Here is a 21,042-nt window from a genome sequence, read left to right on the forward strand (position 1 = left end):
CGTACTTGTGCAACGTTAGCTTCTAATACAATTAAATAAATTAATATACTATATAAATACGTTTTGGAGAAAATATATTGACTTATATGTATACTACTAGACAAGCTGTTCAAAATTAAAATTATGTCATAGTGACGGAAAAGGGTAAGAAAGCAGGAGGGGTTAGTTCAGTGATTAAGCCGAGACGATCGCGCAGATATGTCACAATAGTTTTAATCTTTTTCTGTATGTCTCTGAGTATTATAGTGATATTATATGATTCGGTAATTATCATGATTATCTGAGAATAGTTTTTACAGTATCGCCTATCTAACCTAACCACTATACTATGAAAACTTTGAGAACATTAGTAAACTTGAACACGTATGGAGAAAGACACAAAGTGCGACAACATTTAGAAATGGAATGGAAAAATAAATTCGTATTGGCTATATAGAGTGAATGAAATAAACTTTCAACGTTACCTTTTCTGTAGCATAGGTCTCATCTACTGATGCATTTTAAGTATTAAAAATTCTAAAATATTTTTGCCACATCGTATGATATTTTTATTACTAATCTTTCAATTGTCTAATATCATATTTTTCTCTCAACGTATATAACTTGATAAAAGAGCCATGCACGTTTTATTTACAACCTATTAAATTACAATTCAAACGGACCTTAAAATTATGAATAATAATGTTCTGTCCTGGCCCTGGGACAGTGGTAACATTAATTAATATAATACGATCTAACTATACTGATATGCATATCAAATGATACCTAATTATAATCTAGTCTGACATCAAATAACTGACTTTATAATCTAAGCACTTGAAGTATAAAAATGTATGATATTGAGCCTTTTAGTAACCGCCTAAAGGAAAGCTTTGTGTGCATCAAGCGGTTATTGCTGCCTGTCGAGTCCAGACCCTGAAATATCCTTAGCAACTTTATAGAATATTTATACTCGCATATCAGATTTCGAGAGAAATAATTATAATAAATTTACCTGCCACAGGATGTCTTTGTTCATCGGCTACAGAGTCCCGTCGGAAACATATCTAAGGTCCTCGCGATCCTTATTGACACATTCCAACAAAGAAGTGCTTAACTTAATATTAATATTATAAGCACAGGGTATTCTGTAACAGGCAATTTGATTTTATTTATATACTTGGTCTCCCTTATTAAAAATGGAAGAATAAAGACAATATTTCAAATTTCTTGTTTCAGCAATTTTTTAAACTTCAAATTATATTCTTTGTAGTTTATTAGGATATGTCTAAATTATCTACAACAGAATGAAAGTGTCTATAATCTATATTACATATAATATTATAACATCCGCGAATATTTGATTAAATTGAAATTACATACACAAAATACAAAAACAAAATAGTGTAGTGTAGAGTTTTCAATAATCAAATCAAAAATTCTATACCGATAAAGTATTATTATAACGGGCTTATAAATTATCGACGGTTAAATTTATAACAAAACGTTTTTCAATAGCTTCTAAAACGTTTAAACCGGTTGAAATCCTTCGTTATTTATCACTTCATTTCCAAATACCTTGAAATCAAATGTCTGCAACACGAGCCCAGTTTCAATTACAATTCCCGCTTTAGATATAGACAAGTAGCTACGCGGGATGAGCACTGTTTTAATCCTGGGGCTTAAAATTAATTCCCTTTGACGTACTTTGTTGTTCACTCCTCTTCTGAGCCTTTAATAAAAACCCGATTAAATGTGATACTACTCGTAATGAAAAGCGAAACAATTTGGCAGCATAAAAAACAATACGAAAAACTTCCTAATTTAATTATTAAACTTTTTATCTGTATAATATTATCTTTGCTTGTTAAGTACCAATTATGAGAAAAAGTTAAGTTCAAGTCATGACTCTAACTTAAGAATACTGCTGATATTGTTAAAATTCACTTTGATTATAAATTGTTTGTTTTAATTTCAGGTATAGTAAATCTTATTCGTATATATTATATTAATTATTTTTAAGGTTACTCAAGAAGGGTAAAGTAATAAGTATAAAGATATATATTTATGTATCCTTTATTCATTAATAAATCACAACAGACCATCGAACGATCAACGTTGGCAATTATGATATACATGATAATTGACTCTATATCTACAGAAAATAAAGTTGCAGTGTATATATATAAATTTTGACAGTGATACATTACTTCAGAATTCTTAGACTTCTTTTAAAATAAACAATAATTTACATCGTTTTATAATGGCATGTAGTAAAGATTTGTAAAAGGACAACAATGTATAGTATCTTCAAAGATTGGTTTAAAATAAATTTAAAAAATCTTCAAAAATTCAAAATCAAATCATTCGAGTCAAAATATTGAAAATTAACAAACTTTCCTCGATCAAATCGCCTTATCAAAACATTTCACTTCAATTATTTTCTTTAAATACCACTAATTAAGTTAAATTACTGTGATCTGAAAATACCAATAAATGAATTAATCAGTTCTTATTTATTTTTAATAATTCTATTTATTGTAATTATTTAAAGACATATATTGTATTCTATATTTTGACAACGAGTTTGCAAATATCAAACCATTAGTAAAAAGTCGGACCCATAACTATTTTTAAATAGAAGTAAAAAAAACATATATGGAATTAGACAAAAAGGTGTTATTTGGAAATTTTGTTCCCTTAGTTATTCTAATTTAAAGTCAACGCTATGGACATTAAAATATTAAAAGACTCGTGTACAAATTTTTTAAACAAAGAATAACTTATTTCACTGTCAATATTTACCAAATCGCATGTCGATAAAATATTGTCAATGCTAATAAGTATGTATTTATAATTACGGGAGCTACTTTATTTTCTTCTGCTGGTAAGTAAGAACTAGGAGCGGCAGGAGCTGCCGCTTGAGACTTAGTCTCTTCAAAATTTCCGCTCCCCTCGACCTCATCCTCATCATCATCCGGTGGAACGGTTGCTTCGTGCTTCAAGGCTTCAGCCCGCGGTGGAACGTCTTCAGCAGCGCCAATTGATGTTAAACCAACCGTCGTTGATTGAGCGGAAAAAAGCGTTGTCTTTTTTTCCTCCGCGTCTCTAACAATGGTTATCGTTTCATACAATTCCATTTTAGTCACGTTCGCAAAAAAAGAGGATTTTAGAAACGTTTCGGTGAGCTCAGTGCTAGTGTTGGCAGGGATTTGCGTTGAAAAATTGAGTAGCTCATTTCGAAACTGAGAGGAGTACGGCGCGTTGCAGAGGTGATCGTTGCATATGCAGGTCATCTCTAGTGCCAATTTCGAATTATAAATTAATGAACAAGGTGACTCGCTTGCAGTTGCGCAGGTAAGTGTAGATGTAAAGTCTGGAATAGCACATTTCGTGGTTAATAAACATAGCTACAATATATTTCATACATAAAATAAATTAATATTCGATTAATTTATAAAATAAAACGTTAATAAGTACGGTATTGATTTTGTCATATACCAATATATTAAATATAAATAATTTTCCGACATCTGTTTTATTAATGTTGAAAGAGGTGAGTTATATTTCGATGCTATCAGAATCATTGTAATAATATTATCACAACCAGACATCATTTTACCAAATAGTTCTATAGACTTTGAGCTTTATAATTTATTATTACATCGAGCATTTCTCCTAGTTTATACTCGTACAATCTGGCAAAATTTATTGGAAGCAATTCAGCTTTTATTGGAAAATTGCGCCATTTTTCTGTAAACCTCATGGTCGAACGTGTTTAAAATATTTATTATAATGTATTTTAATTAATTCAACCAATTAAGGAGCAAAAACGTTTAAACGGTAAAATTTATATTATTACCATGTAATTACAATATTAACGAGTTTAAATAATACAAAAGTTTGTTTTGTTTTCATTTTTTGACTGGTGATAAAGATTAGCGCAGGTGACCCTTTTTACGTACCACCCTTATTTGTACTTCGCGAAAAGGATATTTATGGGATGATTGTATTCGGATGAATGATTGAGTTAGTCTTATTAGCACAGCTATTTAAATTACAGTCACATAATGCCAGTGTCTAATATAAATGTGAATCATTAGTAAACTATGAAACACATCTTCTTTTGCAAAATAAATTAATATGTTTTATAATTTAAACTTCAGTTTTTTCCAGTCGTAAATATATAATACTTACTTACTTATACATTTAGAAAGCAACTATAAGTCCTAAAAAGAATAAAAATGAATTAAACATACTGGGTGCACTCGCCACGGTGGCGCATAATGGCTGCCCAGCTGGACACACGACAGGCGAACTGTCGAGTTCACAACGTGCTTTGTGAGCACAGTGGTGGCATCTACGAGGCGATAAATCTGGAAATAAAAGTAGCATTAAAACAAAAACGACTTTTAGGTATTATCAAGTTTTTGTCTGGTTTATCTGATTCCAACGAAATGACGTGAGTCCTAACTTCGTCTGCTTCACCTGTTTGTGACAATTAAAAACTTAAAGTATCGTAAGATTAACTGAAAAAAAGCATTTGGTTTGCATATTTTAAGATACATTCTCTTATATCGGAAACAATTTATGCATTTTAAATAACTTTACATAAAGATCTTCGTCAAAAGTATCGTAACGAACTTTAAACTTCCTGATATAGTTTATACGTTAGTATTACGTATACGAGTCATTATGAATTAAAAGGTTTAATCTTAGATACATATCGCAACTCAGTGAAAAATAATATCAATGCATTGTAGCAATGACTTAAATGTTTGTATAAGTAGAAGTATGAAACAATAATAATTTTAAATTAAGTTTGCACATAATTATAATCCATCTAAACAATTTCTTACACAGCTCTATAAAATAAACAGGAAATTATTTACAATTATTTATTGACTTACCAAAATACTCATAAGTATATTACTTATTGAATACAAGAATGATAAATAAAGTTAGATAATGCTTAGTATTTCGGCTTTGTAATGAAGTTCGTTGTTTGGCAGGGTACGTACTGAGTGCAGATATCTTCATACCGCAAAGTCATAACTCAGTGGCACAGCTTTACTAGAGCCACTCAACACAACAACGAACTTTGTGTTTGCGCAAACCACTCCCAACTTCCTGTCCCCGGCTTTAAACACGTCTCTAGTAATTTATGAATTTTCTATATATATTTTATAAGACATCCCTCGCGCTTTGTCCTTTAATTGAAAATAACGCTATTTTCAAATTAAGATCTCTTACTTAAATTTCGTTGAATGTTAAAACAATAAATAATACTATTAAATTCAGCTTGTTTTCTTATGTAGCAAATCTATGTATGCACATAACAACACATAAATATATCATTTTATAATCAGGTCCTGAAATTTAATTTTATCAGAGCGATCTCAAAAGAAAATTGTTTCTAAAAGTTTATTGTTTTTAAATCAATATACTCGGTCATCGAAGCGATCAAAGATGAAATATAAATTTTGTATTATATTCAAGACATTAATTTTACTTTATTGTATCCATAAATGTAATCCAGTCTCATCCTAATACTTAAATATTTTTACAACGACAACAATTTAAATTAAAACTGTTGAAATTGTTAGCGCTTCTATTTCGACAAACAATAAAAGGGCTTTTTGGCGCAGACACAACCCCTTCAACAATGCCATTATAAGTACAATCATGCTTAATGCGTCGATCGCTTAACATGAGTGGGTTGGACAGCGACCTCAATAGGAAACATAAAATGTATTTTATCAAAAAAACATTAGTATTATGTTAAGAATTTTAATTATAATATTCGACGTTATAGGATTATATAGATGATACAAAACTGGTTGGTATTGTTTTTTATATGGATTAAAGATTAAATAAATAATAAATGCATATACTTTTTTTAAACAATAGTATTTCCGCAGCCTTTTCGATCTTGAAGTAGGTGTATTTTTTATTTTTTTTATTTACATCTGATTTATGAACCTTATCCTGACAGATAGAAGCTTTAAAATTTAAATTTAGGAATAAGGTTTCGGACTCGATACTTGAAAATGTTTAAAGCAAAACCATGCTTATGGTGTTAGTTTTTACATTAACTCGACTATACTGTATAAATGTGCACATGTATGTGATTTAATTAGGAAGTAACGGTTATTTACGTTATAAGTCGCAGATCAAATTGGTGTGTTCAACAAATCTACCGACTTATATAAAATATTATATTTATAAAAATGAAAGTTAGGGCTACATTATATAAAATAAATGTTAATTTTTATTAAATGGAACTATGTTTTATATACTTTAAATTTAAGTTTCATTAAACCAACAATTTGTCTTTAAATAAGTATTTTTTTTTGTATTAAGATTTTTTAGCAGACGCTAAGTGACTTTTCATTGTTAATAAAGTTATATGAAATGCTACTATTATTAATTTGGGTCGGAGTGAGATATTTTAAATGTAAATATGGCCCATTATTTTGCGAAATTATTATGTGTTTTTATTGTTCATTTACCATTTCTGTAACATGTGCATTTTTAATTGGATTTTTTTTAATTACATACAAATCCGAATACTACGTTGTGTAGTTTACAAAATCATAATATTTAAAAAAGATCTTTAGTTTTACCTTTCTGCTGTAAAGCGCCCGTTCGTACGTCTGCCACAAAAATTGCGAAAATGCTTAAAATCCACAACAACGAACACATTTTTATTACACTTGTTTTAGTTCCACTCTTATTCCTCAGTCTTCTTTTTTTTAATACACTTAAAAGTTTCTGTAGGGAGAGGCGCCGGCTAAAACGTGAATAATTTTCACATCAACGCGCATTATTTTGCAAAATCGCTAAAATGCTAACATTTACTTAATCACTTCTTTGTTCAGAAAATTAAACCATTTTGCAGCTTAATTTGTTTTAATCAGCTTGGCTTTAGGCGCCCTTTGGGCTTGCCCCTTAATATAATAAAATATTAATTGTTCTTTGTCTAACCAACTGTTAAATATTTCAAATAATTTTATCTTCGTAAATATTTTATGATATGAAATGAATAATAATAACATAAACTTTATTGAATTAAAAAAATTTTTATACTACTACTAACTCGGAAAGTTAAATATGTAAACACCAATTCTAAATAATGAAATTGATAATTAAATGATAAAATGATTATGACAACAACATTCGATTTCTTCAATTTTCCAATTCAGTCTCTCGTTCCCGACGTTAGCTGTAATAATAATTCTCTCTCAGCCGCAATAAAATCAATACTAATTAGGGTGATATCGAACAAAAACATAAAAAGATAGATTTAAAGTGTTTCTAAAGATATATTATACTAAATTTCTACATTAGAATTAAAAATTATTTAAAAATTTATACTATGACAATAAAAACAATACCAGAAGGAAATTTATTTATCACAATGATAAAACCACTAACATACGTTTCTTTTAATCGGTCAGTTTTGCACGAACCCGTAAAACGCGTATTTTAAAACGCTACGACGTAGCTAAACGCGTAGCGCTTTCAGCTACGTCACGTAGGCGACTGCCGTAGCGACCGAGATGCTGTGAACCCCAGTGGCTGTACTTATTCTCTCAAAAACATCTCAACATTCGACACAATCTCCTTGTTTTGTGCACATTGCTGTGTACATACTGAAAATGTAATAATTGCGTTAACAAAAACAGACATGTTGCTGGATTCTGTGGTAACGTAACCATTCGTTAATGTAACTTAGTTTATCAATATCATGTTAATGGCAACAAGCTGTCACTCAGTGGATTGCGTGGCAATTGAGTGGATGATTGTCTCTTATTTTGTAAGATACTTATACTATTAATCACAATTTTGATCATTTTCCCTTTTTATTCTTAAAAGGAGCATTTTATGCATATTTTGATTACAAACTATTTAATAATAATTATATTTTAATGAACCAGTATAAGTTACGATTGATAAAAGCTCATGATTTGTTATAATAAATATATTTGGTATGAAACCATTGCAACGATCAAATATAATATTGTAAAAGTGCATATGCGAAACAGTAGTATTGAAAACAATTTGACTAAAAAAGATGACACCTGCCCATTGAATTTTAACTGTGGGAAGAGTCACAAATCCGCATTGCGGGAGACTAAACATAATGATTTACAAATAAGTGTAATATTTTCTGGGCCGCAATAAATAAATCTTTCGAAAAAGTATCGGAGTTTTGGTATGAGGGTGGAGACAAACGACGGGGTGGATACATTAATTGGCAATTTCCGTATACAAATCTCCCATATTATTCATCGGAAATATTAGATAATAACGCTTACTTACGCGCTAGTCGATTATGACTTGAAAGGATACCGAATATTATATGAAAATAATATTTTTATTTTGTAACTACAACTGTACTAAATTTCTCAAGTATCTTTCGACTATTTTGTAATCAAAGGATTTTAACGAATGCGGAATTTAATGGACTCTTAAATAGAAAATATTTTTAAGATAAATTAAAATAGCAACATTATGAACAACAACAACAAGAAGACACAGTTATTTTTATAAAGTCTATCGTTATTATTCTGTCCTTAATTGTATATTTAAATTATTGCCATAGCTACAATTTATATTCCTTTTTTTATGTAACAGTTGAACATAGTAACATCTACACATTAATATATAATACACTCCATTACATGAAAGAGACCGAGTAAAGTAATTTCCACACGAACATATATTTTGTGAACATGAGATATGAAATAGATATACAAACATTATTATTATAATCATTACATAGTATAAAACAAAGTCGCTTACCGCTGTCTAGCTGTCCCTGTGTATGCTTAGATCTTTAATATTACACAACGGATTTGATGCGGTTTTTTTTAATAGAGTTATTCAAGAGGAAAGTTTATATGTATATGTGTGCATGTAGCACAATATAGTAGAGAAACATTGATAATTTTAGAGGTTTCTAATGTGATGTCATAAATAACCAAATTATTCAGCTTACATTGGCTCTAACAAACCCTGGCTAAACCCAACGAGATAGATCAAAATACGTAATAAAGTATTGTACACCTTAAAAGGTCTACCAAAAGTCTGTGATGGTATATGTTTGTCTCTTAGGGACAGCACACAATAACCATTTTTTATCTTTTACTTTTTACGAAAAATAATGGCTTATTTACGAAGCAATTTTAAGCAATACAGCATTAATCCAATAAAGTACATTGTGCATTTAATATAGATCAATATGGCTCTTTACTGCATGTAATTTAAATGAATATTTTCGAAGATATTACAGATTTAAAATGCAGGGACATAGCGGTTTGTATTGTCTAATGACAAAAAGCTATGGACTTTGTATATAATGACATTCTGTAGTACATATGTATATTTAGTATCAGTATTGCACCCGTACGAAGTATTTTATACCCGGGACGCTAGTATTTTATAATAGTTACGTATTGATTCAATAAATAGTTAATTCTCGTAGCTTTAATTTAAAAGAATGAAACAAAATGTGGTTATTTTGTTATAAAAAAAGATTTGCAATCAAAATATATGAAACCAATTAAAAGTTTGGTCGAGGAAACTTGTTACGTGGAACAATAATTATGCTTGTCGTTCACACTCCGCGCGAACTGTGACACCACGAGAATACCAACCTAGAACACTTGTTACAACTTCGAAGTTGTTAATGTATTTCGTTGTGATATTGCAGTAGAGACATACGTCTTTACTTTAATATTAAATAATTATAACAAAATCGATACATTCACACATACATATATATTATATTAATTAAATTCTTAATAGAATTGCTTGACTTTTTTAATATAGGTAACATTTTTTTCAGTTAATAACATTTAATTTAAAAAAGTAATTAAGCTTATGCTACATTTTCTGATACAAATGAATTGTAAGTGACTATTGACGTGTTAATGTAAAAGTTAAAAAAGTAGACATTGAAAATTGCAATTAGATAAAATGAAAAATACTGAAATTTCTACTTTTATAATATTTTACATACATTAGCAGCCTGTAAATTTCCCACTGCTGGGCTAAGGCCTTCTTTCCCTTTGAGGAGAAGGTTTGGAGCACCTAACATTAGTACAGTAATTTTGAAAGTAATTAATACAAATAATACAATTAGCAGAGCCAGCATCACTTGACTTGACTTCGACTGTACGAGTAATTCAGAGAAAATAGAACGGAGAAAGGGCGGTGACTTTAAAACGTAATGGAGTCGTAATCAGGGCGAAAGCAGTTTAATCAGGCGACAGTCGGCGCGGGTAGCTAATGCAATTACAAGATACGACTTAGAAGACACCGATCTTACGATACTTCACTTTTACTTAACACATAAGTACCTACACACACACACTTTTTTTAAATAATATGTGACAGTTCACTTCTTATATATAACTGAGTCACGATTGCACGGTGGTTAGTACACATGGATCTTAACCGAAATTTGCGGGTTTTAATCCGGAGTTTTCATGTGATTAAGTTTTATTATAATTTATCTCGTGCTATAAAGAAAATATGAAAAAATCATTCATTAAATAAAATTCTGACACAGCGTATCATCCCGCAGAACAGCAGCGTGGTGAAGTAAGCCTCCCCTTCTTACTAATAATTAGAGTCAATTGTGGTCAATCTCAAGTACTCCGTAATAAACTTAATTTAATATTTCATAATGATCAGGCAATTGTATAAAGTCATAATTAAAATGATCTTTACTTTATGCAAGTCGCTACAGTCTGGTTTTCGAATATTCATTGTCATGCTATCTTTCTAAATCAACAATACATATACAATAATACGCACATTAAAAATACACAGTAGGACCTACTCCAAAATTCAAATATTATTCAGTACTTTTGAAAAGTATGAAAATATAATAATCTGCCATTCAAAACATGCTTTGTCAAGGTAGCTTATATCACAGCCAGCCAACCTCATTATTTTAAATCATATAAAGTTTTTTTCCATATATTATATACTAGCCGACCCACCCAGGCTTGCACGGGCGCAATACTGATACGATAAATTCTACTGAATGTCTTTATATACAACGTCCACAGCTTTTTTTGTCAATAGACAATACAACCGCATCCCTCCATTTTAAATCTGTAATATCTTCAACTACATTCTGTAAAGGGCCATATTGATTTATATTACATGAACCATGTATTTAAGGTAGGTACTTAATTAGATAAGGATTATTGCTGTATTGCTTAATATCATTTCGTAAATAAGTCATTATTTCTAGTAAAAAGTAAAGGGAAAAAATTGTTAGCGTGGAACATCCAAAGTAAGCGAAAAAACATGTGTTTATTTACGACATCACATTAGAAACCTCTAAAATTATCAGTGTTTCTCTACCATATTATGCACGTAATACATGTAAATTTTCCTCTTGAATCACTCTATCTATTAAAAAAACCGCATCAAAATCCGTTGTGTCCTTTTAAATCTAAGCATACACAAAGACAGATAGACAGCGGAAAGCGTCTTGGTTTTATACTATGTAGTGATTTTAATACATACATCTATAAAATGGTATGGTATGGTACGTGATGGTATCAAGTAATTTACTAGCCAAAGTTTCTCTTTGTGTATAATTTTTCATATAACATACTAAAAATATCAAAGCTTTTTAACAACACTCGTTCGTTTTTTTACCCTCAAAATGAGCGACGATACGTCAATCTACGTCATCAACATTTGTTATCGAAGAAGCAATCATCAGTGGCGGAATATAAATGGGACCACTTTACGGTAATATTGATGTATCTTTGGTTAAAAATATTTTACGTATACTTTCTAATAAAATATTTTTCATATAATTTCTAAATATATCGCTCTCTCCCTGCAGAATAAAATGAATAAGTGAAGTGTGAATTTTATAAAAAAAAGTTTATAACACATCATCATTTTTCTTCAATAATAATAAAGTATATAATTATAATGTGAGCTGAAGTTTAATACATACACATATAATTCGTTTTTTTTTACAGTTACAATAAAAATCTTCACATTTTGATCTCCATCCCTCGGTTTCATACGTGTGAGGTTATTTTAAAAAAAATCTTTGAGTGTACATTTATAACGTATATATAAATCATCTCGACTTGCGTATTAAAATGAACTACTAAGCGGTTGGAGCTATTTCGATGATTTTTTTTGTGTGCTTATGAATGCGGCCCTGGACGGTTTAGATACTAATGTCATGCAACGCGTAATTTCATTATATTTATATATAAAATCCGGTGTGCGGTGTGTGAAAAATCCTTAATTTCAGCACCTTTCAAACCTCCTCTGGTTAAAAAATATATCCAAGTAAAGCCTTTGTTTTACTTTGTTGTACAATAAATAACCAGAAGGAACAGTTTTGTCTTTAAATTAACCTGCAAAAATATAAACGAACGCTTTGTTACAAAAAACAAATAGGTATGAATAAAATACAAGATGAATTTGAACATGTAAATATTACTAAACTTTATTTGCTATATTATTAAGAAAAAAGCGTCTCATTTTGATGTAATTGAAGCGTTCAGGGTCGTCGTTAATAATTCTTTATTTTCTCGAATGTAATGAATTTTATTTTGTGTGATAGAAACTGTTTTCTTTTAAATTGCAACTTTATTGAGTAAAGACTGCAGCGTAACTCATGCGATTCTTGCTGACGACATTAAACAATGTAGTTATCTCATTCGGTTCCTAGAGAAAACCTTTTTAATCCTTGTATCAGTACCAAATATTTAATTTATTTATAAGCTAGGCAGGTGTGCGCGAAATATTAATTCGGCTATTACAAACGCTTCCAACACAAATCGGATCACACCGCCTGAATATTAACATGTACAGAATCAGGATTCTCCGCGCTAGGATTACGCTTATACCACAATCGAAATGGACTGTGGATCTATTAATACCATTGTATAAAACATGAAATTATTGTTATTTTATTTTATGGTTAAACTTCATTTTTATATAATTCGTTTAATTCAAGAAAAAACAAAATGCTAAACTAAATTAAAACGCATCATTGAATGGAAAACGTAAATTTATTTAGTAGGAGCATCAAATTAAAATGTAGGACAATCAAAGTCAAAGTCAAAAATCTTTCTTCAATATAGAGGTGTTACATTTGCTTATTAATAATCAAAAATCTACCATAGTTTCGATACTAAATACCTCGGACCTGACAGGCGAACCGGTGAAAAAACACAGCAGGATTTTTTTATTAATATCCTATTTTACAATTATTGTTTTCATACAATAAAAATTAATATATTTTCGTTATTTGAAATAAATAACCTTAAGCCGATCAAAATAGCCTTAAGCCGATCACCAAATTCCCAAGTAGTTTTCTCTTTAGCACACAAACCCGTAAAAGAGTTACGATCCTTTTAAATTTTACAATTGAATATTTTGGAACGTTTTCTGGGATCCTTTTGTAAAAACGTATACATTGCCCCACATTAAAGTTACTAACATTGTCAAAAACAAATGAAGAAGCGGTATTATATAGTAATTATTTTGATTCTTTAAGCATACATCTTAAATAAACTTTTGGGCCCGAGTTATAGATTACACGAATAGCCCTCTTCTGCGCTTTACGCCAAATAACTAACTAAAATTTATAAATATGAATAATAACAATAATTAAAATTATAGATATATATTTGTTGGTAAAAATAAACAATAAAAGTTGAAAAAGTAACTACAAGAAACAAAACTACAAATCGCACTTGTTCTCTTAAAAAGTTCAGCGCCTAAGTTTTGTGGTCGTTTATAGAAATCTCTTTATCCAATAGAAAGCATTTCTTTTTTATGACGCCATAAAAGAGTTATTGCTTAGACGATAACAGGCTATTTATAACACTTGCGTCGCTCTCGCTGAAGCTTCACAGCTACGAGCTAACACATTTTATGCTTCCACGTAAATAATGATGCTACTTATCTGAGTCACAGATTTTAGCATTTGAATAACCAAACATTTATCAATATTATTATCTCACATATTATATCTTAATTTAAGCAAATATACTGGTAAGCTTTACTAATTTATGTAAAAACAATTCTGAAGTAAAACTAAATGTCTTGTTTTCAAAATATATAATAACGCTTTTCAATAAATAGAACAATATCAAATTACGTAGGAATGTACTTTAATTCTTAAGAAATTTAGTAAAATAATTTCATAAAAAGCCCTAGATCCTGCAATTTTATTCAAAATAAATATATACTATATTCAAGTAGTTACCTACGCTTTTTCAAATACGTTATTTTACAGTATTATATTTTACAACGCCAAACTAAGCTTGACCTAGTATCGATTCCGCATTTCGGATTGATACCGTTTTAAGTAATTGGGTAGTCCAGCTTTGTCGTTAGAAAATTTGGTTGAAATCATAATATATAATTCACAAGCAGTTCCGATCTTTCTAGTAAGCTATATAAAATTCAATTTCCTGATAATAAACAGTACAACATACTCGTAGTTTAAAATTATACCAAACGATACCGTAGAACTTATAAGAAAAAATATGGCGTAAATGTAGTTTTGTATATTAATGTGCAAATTAAATAAGTGTGCGTCCTTTTTCGCAAAAATGCATTGCCTCTTAGGCAGATAATTTTAACTAAATAAATGAGCCGAGGAGGCCCAGTGCAGTACTCAGAATACGTGGGCAACGACGAACGACCTCGTGATTAAAAGGGCCTCACATCCCCAAAACTTAGAATTAAACAACTGATATTTAATACGGTTACCTCGGTTTTGGGCACTCGAATATTGTAATAAATTAATATCTTGTTTGGTACATTTTGGTACAATCTGACGAGACAGATTGTAATCTAACGATGTTTGTAATCTTACGGATATATATAGAATAATGGGTACCTATGTATAAACTTTTATAATTTTCATTTATTAATATTTAGCAGATATTGTATTCAAACTGGTGTTCTACCTTATTCAAAAAATATATAATATGCATGTCTATAAAAAAATATATATTCAGTTAAAAAATCGTTTTATAAAATTCTACTGTTATAAAAGACAACGAAACGAAACTTTGTGATGATAGTGCTCTAATGCATCAAAGAGTCTCGCAAAATTTATTTTGCACACAAATATTTGGTCTTGAATCGCCACTATACTATGTAAACAATTTGATAATCGCAAGACTCGCTGTCTTCATATTTTACAGCTTCGTTGCTTCATCGAAAACAGATTCAAGACTCGATTATGATAACTTCATAATGACTACTTATTCAATTATAAATAAGTACTAATTATTATGAGACACTGATCACTGAACCTTAACGTGATATGCCCTCCAGAGAATTCTCTTTCGCCGTCACGTCATTCTCGTATTAAATATTTGCACATCATTAACTATAAATAAGTATATTATAAAGAATTATGCATATTTATTTCCTTAGATCATCTTATTATTGAAAAAGATCGCAGTTCGTTATTTTTATTTATATGGCTAGTAGTAGTGATCAAACTAAGTTATTATGACTATTAATTATCTAAGTATGTAAATCGGGTAGATAGACTCCGAGCATCATATCCACAGTGTTAGGACATATTTTACTGAATCTATTCAAAATCGAAATAAGGTTGTTTTTAAGTAGCTTCTACCAAGAATTTTTGAATTATCATTTAACACAGCTATAACAAATGTAAATCAGCCACTTGTATTAAGACATATATGTATATAGCAAGATAATAAAATGCCAAAACTATTATAGTTTTTTTAACTTAAGATTTAAATTTATTAATAACCAAAGTACAAAATGGACATTTTTTCTATAGTATAGGTATGATTGCTTTGTCCCAGATAGGATTAAATAATCTTTTCTTTACAAATGAGAATAATATAAAAGTTCTTAACTAGTTTTTTGTTTCACAAATTATACATATTTAAGATTTTATTTTTCACTTTTAATAAGGAGTACATTTGTGTTATGGACATACCATAACACAAATGTCCTTCTTCTCAAATCTTATAAAAAAAAAGACAATTTATAACATGCAAAAATTTACAATATAAATAGAATAGTTTAAATGGGTTTTATTAATAAAAAGCAAAATTTTATGAAATTATGAAAATATATTTTCAGTAAACATTTTGAGGTGGAGGTCTACCAAAGAGCAATGTCCAAGAGACAGGTTGTTTCAACTGTGTGAACAAGTCCTTTTCTTCAGAAAATAAAGGACACACAGTCATTAAGATCTTAATCATGTCATAAGCATCGGGTATGTTGTCACCTTCTGAACAATATTTATACAACACTAAACATGGTAAATTACTTTCTTGACATATTTTATAAAGTAGCGATGCAAATCCCCCGCCAAATATTTTTAAATCACCAGTATCATCTTCATGTTTCACTATGTCCGCATTTCTAATCTTGTCTGAATATGAACTTCCTTCACTTACCACATATCTAAATGGTGAAGAAAGAATATGTTTCTTTTCATGAGCATAGCTACTAGATAAAATAATCACATCCTTTATAAATTTATCTTTAAATATTTCTATTATTTCTTCGAGAAATTTTTTGGCGTATTTAAAAATCAATGGCGATTTTAGTTGTAGGACACATATCCTTTTGGAAACAGACTTATAAATTTCGCAGGAGGTTGAAAGACATCCAGATTTTAAATTGTATGGATCACTTCCTATAACAGGAATTTGTGCTGTACTGTATACCGATGCTATTTTCACCATACTTAATGAAGAAATAAGCAAGTCACATGAAAGTTGACCGACATTCCCGACAGCAACACTTGGAACGATTAAGGTATATTCATTAAGAGGGTTCTCATCACAAAATTTCCATATACTACTCTTATCCATATTTTTGTTTTTTGATTTTATTTCATAAAAAATAAGTCTTACGCGAATGTAATTAATTATAAAGAATTTTATAGAATTGGATGATATTTATATTAATGATTTTGACATAATATACAATATTTGACACAATGACATTCAAAAACAACGAACGTTTAAGAACAAAGAGTATATAAGTTTAAGAACGTCAAAAACTATTTCATTGACTGAAGACAGATATTTACAATTAAATCATATCGCGGTAGTCAAAATATAAATAAAATAAAGTATACAAATATAAATATTTTCAGAAAATAGCGTTATCGATAGTAGCAGTCCTTTCAAAGAAAATTATGCATAATATAAATAACTCACTGTGACAGTTTGGTTTTTTGTTATTTCTTTTTACAAATGTAAAACCCAACTAACATGAAACGGTAGACTTAGTACCGGTGCTTTTGAAGTGAGAAAAGGATAACTTCCTAACTCTAAAAGATAGATAGTATGAGTTTCTAGATCGAAAATATTAGTACATTTAAAAAAAATCGAATCACAAGTAATATTAATATTTTCCAGTATATGTAAAAGATATTACTTGACTGTTTCTTAAACATTAAAAGTTAGCGATCAATAGTAGATGTCTTTACATTTTAAACATCACTAAGATACGCCTATCGTAAGTTCTGACAAGTGTCAAAGTGACAAGTCCTTTCGCTTAAATTATGCGGTACTGATAGCGCCTGTTCTTATAATTAAAAATTAATATTTCGATAGGTATTTTGTCTCATACACAATAAAAAAAATATCAATAAAATATTTATTTGATTATGAATGAAGCACAAGGTGTGGATCCACAGTTTGAAGACTTTATCCTGACAGAAACACAAAAACAACGATTCCAGGTAACAATGATTTGATATTTCTTTAGTATTATTAAAAGGCGAATAGGAAAACTAACATGTTTTCCTCTTTAGATTTTTTGGCTTATAACATTATAGATTCTCGCCAATGTATTCTCGAGTATTTCAAGCGCAATATTTTTGTGATTCTTTATCCGACCTTTGCTCTTTTTCAAGATTTTATTATTCAACAATCTGTCATTCCTTACTAAAGTTTGTGTTATTATATTGTTTTCAGGTTTTAGTACACGGACTCACGGATACGTGTTGGGATACGTGTATGGGTCGACCTTCAATTCGTTTGGATTCCAAAACTGAAGTATGCATTATGAACTGTGTTGAAAGGTTTATTGACTCCACGACCTTTATAACGAAAAGACTTATGAATACAACTAAATACCGTTCTGACGCACCACTTGAATTTCAGTAGAAGAAAAAGTAAGGAAAAAATAAAAAATGTTTTCTATGATTAAAAACTTTTTGCAACGTCATAAGAGGAAATTTATAGTTACCGGTGCCGTGTTTGGCTCTTTATACTTGCTTATGGGCTATGCTCAAAAGAGGCTCAGGGAATGGCAAGAAAAAGAAGCAAAAAAATTCTTTGAAATGACTCGTAAAAAACAACACTTTGAAAGCACAGAAAGAACATGTAATCAAACTATACTTTCATTATCGAAAATAGTTTCTGAAAGTATTTTAAGTATACTTAACACTGAAGAGATTATACAAAAGTTGCAAGATAATCCTGATAATAAACTTGCTTTATGGGAACAAATGAAAGTAATGATTTTTACTAGGATTTGTGTCTTAATATATGCTTTGTCTATACTAAATGTCACTTTACGAGTGCAGTTGAATATAATTGGTGGATATCTGTACAGAGATTCGATGCATGAAGACGAACCTCTTATAGACAGTGAGCTACAAGCCAAATACTTATCTCTCTGTCATCATTTTGTTGGCCCAGGAGTTGAAGATTTAGCCAGGCAAATAGAAAGAGCTGTTAAAAGAGTTGTAGAGCCTATTTCTTTAAAAAAGAAAATCACCTTACAGGAAGTTGAACAAGTATTTTGGTCCATACAAACAATCTTGTGCACAGATACTAATGATGGTGACCCCATTAAAAAGATGGTTCATTATTTGGTGGACCATACTGAAATAAATGATGCTAAATTTGATACAATTGTTAAAGAAACAATGGACATATTAGAGAGTGATGAAGTAATGTCAGTTGCTATGTCTACAGTTAGTAGAAGTTTTTCTTCTATTGTGGATGAAGTGGCAAACTTATTTACTGCCAAATGGGTACCGACTAAGAAAAATCACTTAGAAGTCATAGAAGATCATGTTATTACAAATGGAGCCTTGAAATTGGGAGGCAATACAGATCCATTTATTGATGTGAACAAACTTGATATGCACTTTGTGAAGCTTTTGCCAGTGGTCAATGAACTTATTACAAAAAATACTTGCAAAAACAACACCAACATTCCAGACTTACTTACACAACAGCTTACATTAAATGAAAAGTTAAAAGTTCTTGGTGCAAATGTATATGAAGTGTTTAGCAATTTATAAAAACATATTGTAAATGTGATTTTTTTTTAAGTGAAACAAAATGCCTGTTAATTTTATTTGGAAAAATTGTAATGTAAAATTTAATTTACAATTATATTTACATTCATTGGTTTATAAATATGGAATTGTTTGCACATGTTGTGGGATGGTATAAAAATAAATATTTCTTATTTTATGTGTTACTCAATTTGGGGTCAGTAATAAAAGTGTATGATTAATTTGTTACCTTATTTCGAAGAAACCTAAAGATTATCACCAGTATAATGTAATTAACTATAGATACATAAGAACATATATTAAGAGATTAAATCAATTTAAAATTATTATACTTAAGTACATACATATTCTATGAGATTTTTGGTAACTATGGCACAATATTGATATGTGTATAATGCTTCTGAGTTTCGAATGAACTCTTCATAAAAACTTCTATAAAATGCAAACCATTATGTTATAATATGTATGAAGAACATAAAGGACAACTAAATATTCTATAAAAGCAAAGTTATCTTCAGCATCCTAAATTTTGTATTAAAAACCCTGTATCAGAGTACCTGCTCTGTAACCGTATGTGTTAGACGCGGTTGACCTTTTTAGGTATAAAATAGTCTATTCCTTGGGGTTCAAGCATGCTTCATACAATATTTCATAAAATTCTGTTCAGTGGATTAGCCGTGAAAGTGTAACACATTTATATTATTATACTAGATGAAAAAAAGATTCTTACTCTTAATACATATAGGAGGTATAGTGACAAATGAACACCTGCCGTTAGTGGTGACTATAGCTTTTAAGGCCATTGGCACTGAAATAAATATGAACTTTCGCCAAAATGCTACTAAACTAAAGACATGATAAGTTACGTCTCTTGTGTCTAAAATGATATGGGCTCCCACCACAGCACCACCTTGAAACCGATATACAACAATACTAAGTAGGAACCTAGTGCTGTTTAGCGATGATGTGGTACCTAACATTTCAATATTATTGTCATTTGTTATTTACATATTTTTTCATTAATTTAAAATAGACAGGCAGACAAGCAAATGGGATACTTGATGGTATGTGGTCACAACCACCCAGAAATTCAAACTGTAAGCAATATTAACCATCCCTTTTATCGATGCGCCAATGCGCCACCAACCTTGGGAAAAAATATATTATGTCTCTTGTTTCTGAAGTTTTACTAGCTCACTCACCCTTCAAACCTGAACACAACAATATTAAGTATTGCTGTGCGACTGTAGAAAATACAATGAGTGGGTGGTACCTACCCAGATGGGCTTGCAAAAAGCCTACAATGAAGTGAAATATGAAATAAAAAGTGTAGGTATGTTTATTAACGTTTCTACTATGAAAAATAGTTTAATTTATATCCAATAAAAATATGTCAATAATTTCATATCAAAATATTTTATGGCTGAATCTAATGACAAAATAAGCAGTCTGTTGATCCTAAGAAACGAGTTGCAAAAAAAAACAAAAAGATAAACCTTAAAAAATATAAAAAATCGCGCTTATACCTATTTAAATAAAAAATAAATATTATTAATAGTGTCAATTTAAAAGTCACAATACAGGTAGAAAATAATAATCCAATGAATTTCCTATATAAACTGCAGGTACAACTGAGAACATTATTCGAATTTTATAATAAAAGTAATAAGAGTCAGATAATATTGTGTCCAAACTCGAAACTAGCATGCATTGAGGGGTGTCCGAGTAAT

General features: G+C 29.8%; 3 protein-coding genes across 3 annotated transcripts; 1 reads left to right on the forward strand and 2 right to left on the reverse strand.

Moving 5' to 3' along the window:
• Positions 1-2,645: 2,645 nt before the first annotated feature.
• Positions 2,646-6,780, reverse strand: LOC125071423 (the record flags this gene model as incomplete). Its single annotated transcript, XM_047681667.1, has 3 exons — positions 2,646-3,355; positions 4,239-4,355; positions 6,606-6,780. Coding segments are annotated over 3 exons (867 nt in total), but the record flags the coding sequence as incomplete, so codon positions are not given.
• A 9,312-nt stretch (positions 6,781-16,092) lies between these two features.
• Positions 16,093-16,987, reverse strand: LOC125071362 (proteasome assembly chaperone 2). The gene has a single exon (XM_047681576.1). It carries the CDS (start codon positions 16,860-16,862, stop codon positions 16,119-16,121), a length of 744 nt encoding a protein of 247 aa, XP_047537532.1. The 5' UTR covers positions 16,863-16,987; the 3' UTR covers positions 16,093-16,118.
• A 538-nt stretch (positions 16,988-17,525) lies between these two features.
• LOC125071287 (peroxisomal biogenesis factor 3) lies at positions 17,526-19,533 on the forward strand. The gene is made up of 2 exons (XM_047681465.1): positions 17,526-17,740; positions 17,976-19,533. Exon 2 carries the CDS (start codon positions 18,194-18,196, stop codon positions 19,313-19,315), a length of 1,122 nt encoding a protein of 373 aa, XP_047537421.1. The 5' UTR covers positions 17,526-17,740; positions 17,976-18,193; the 3' UTR covers positions 19,316-19,533.
• Positions 19,534-21,042: the final 1,509 nt, after the last annotated feature.

The sequence above is a fragment of the Vanessa atalanta genome, chromosome 19, assembly GCF_905147765.1.
Source record: "Vanessa atalanta chromosome 19, ilVanAtal1.2, whole genome shotgun sequence".
Lineage (NCBI taxonomy): Eukaryota > Metazoa > Arthropoda > Insecta > Lepidoptera > Nymphalidae > Vanessa > Vanessa atalanta.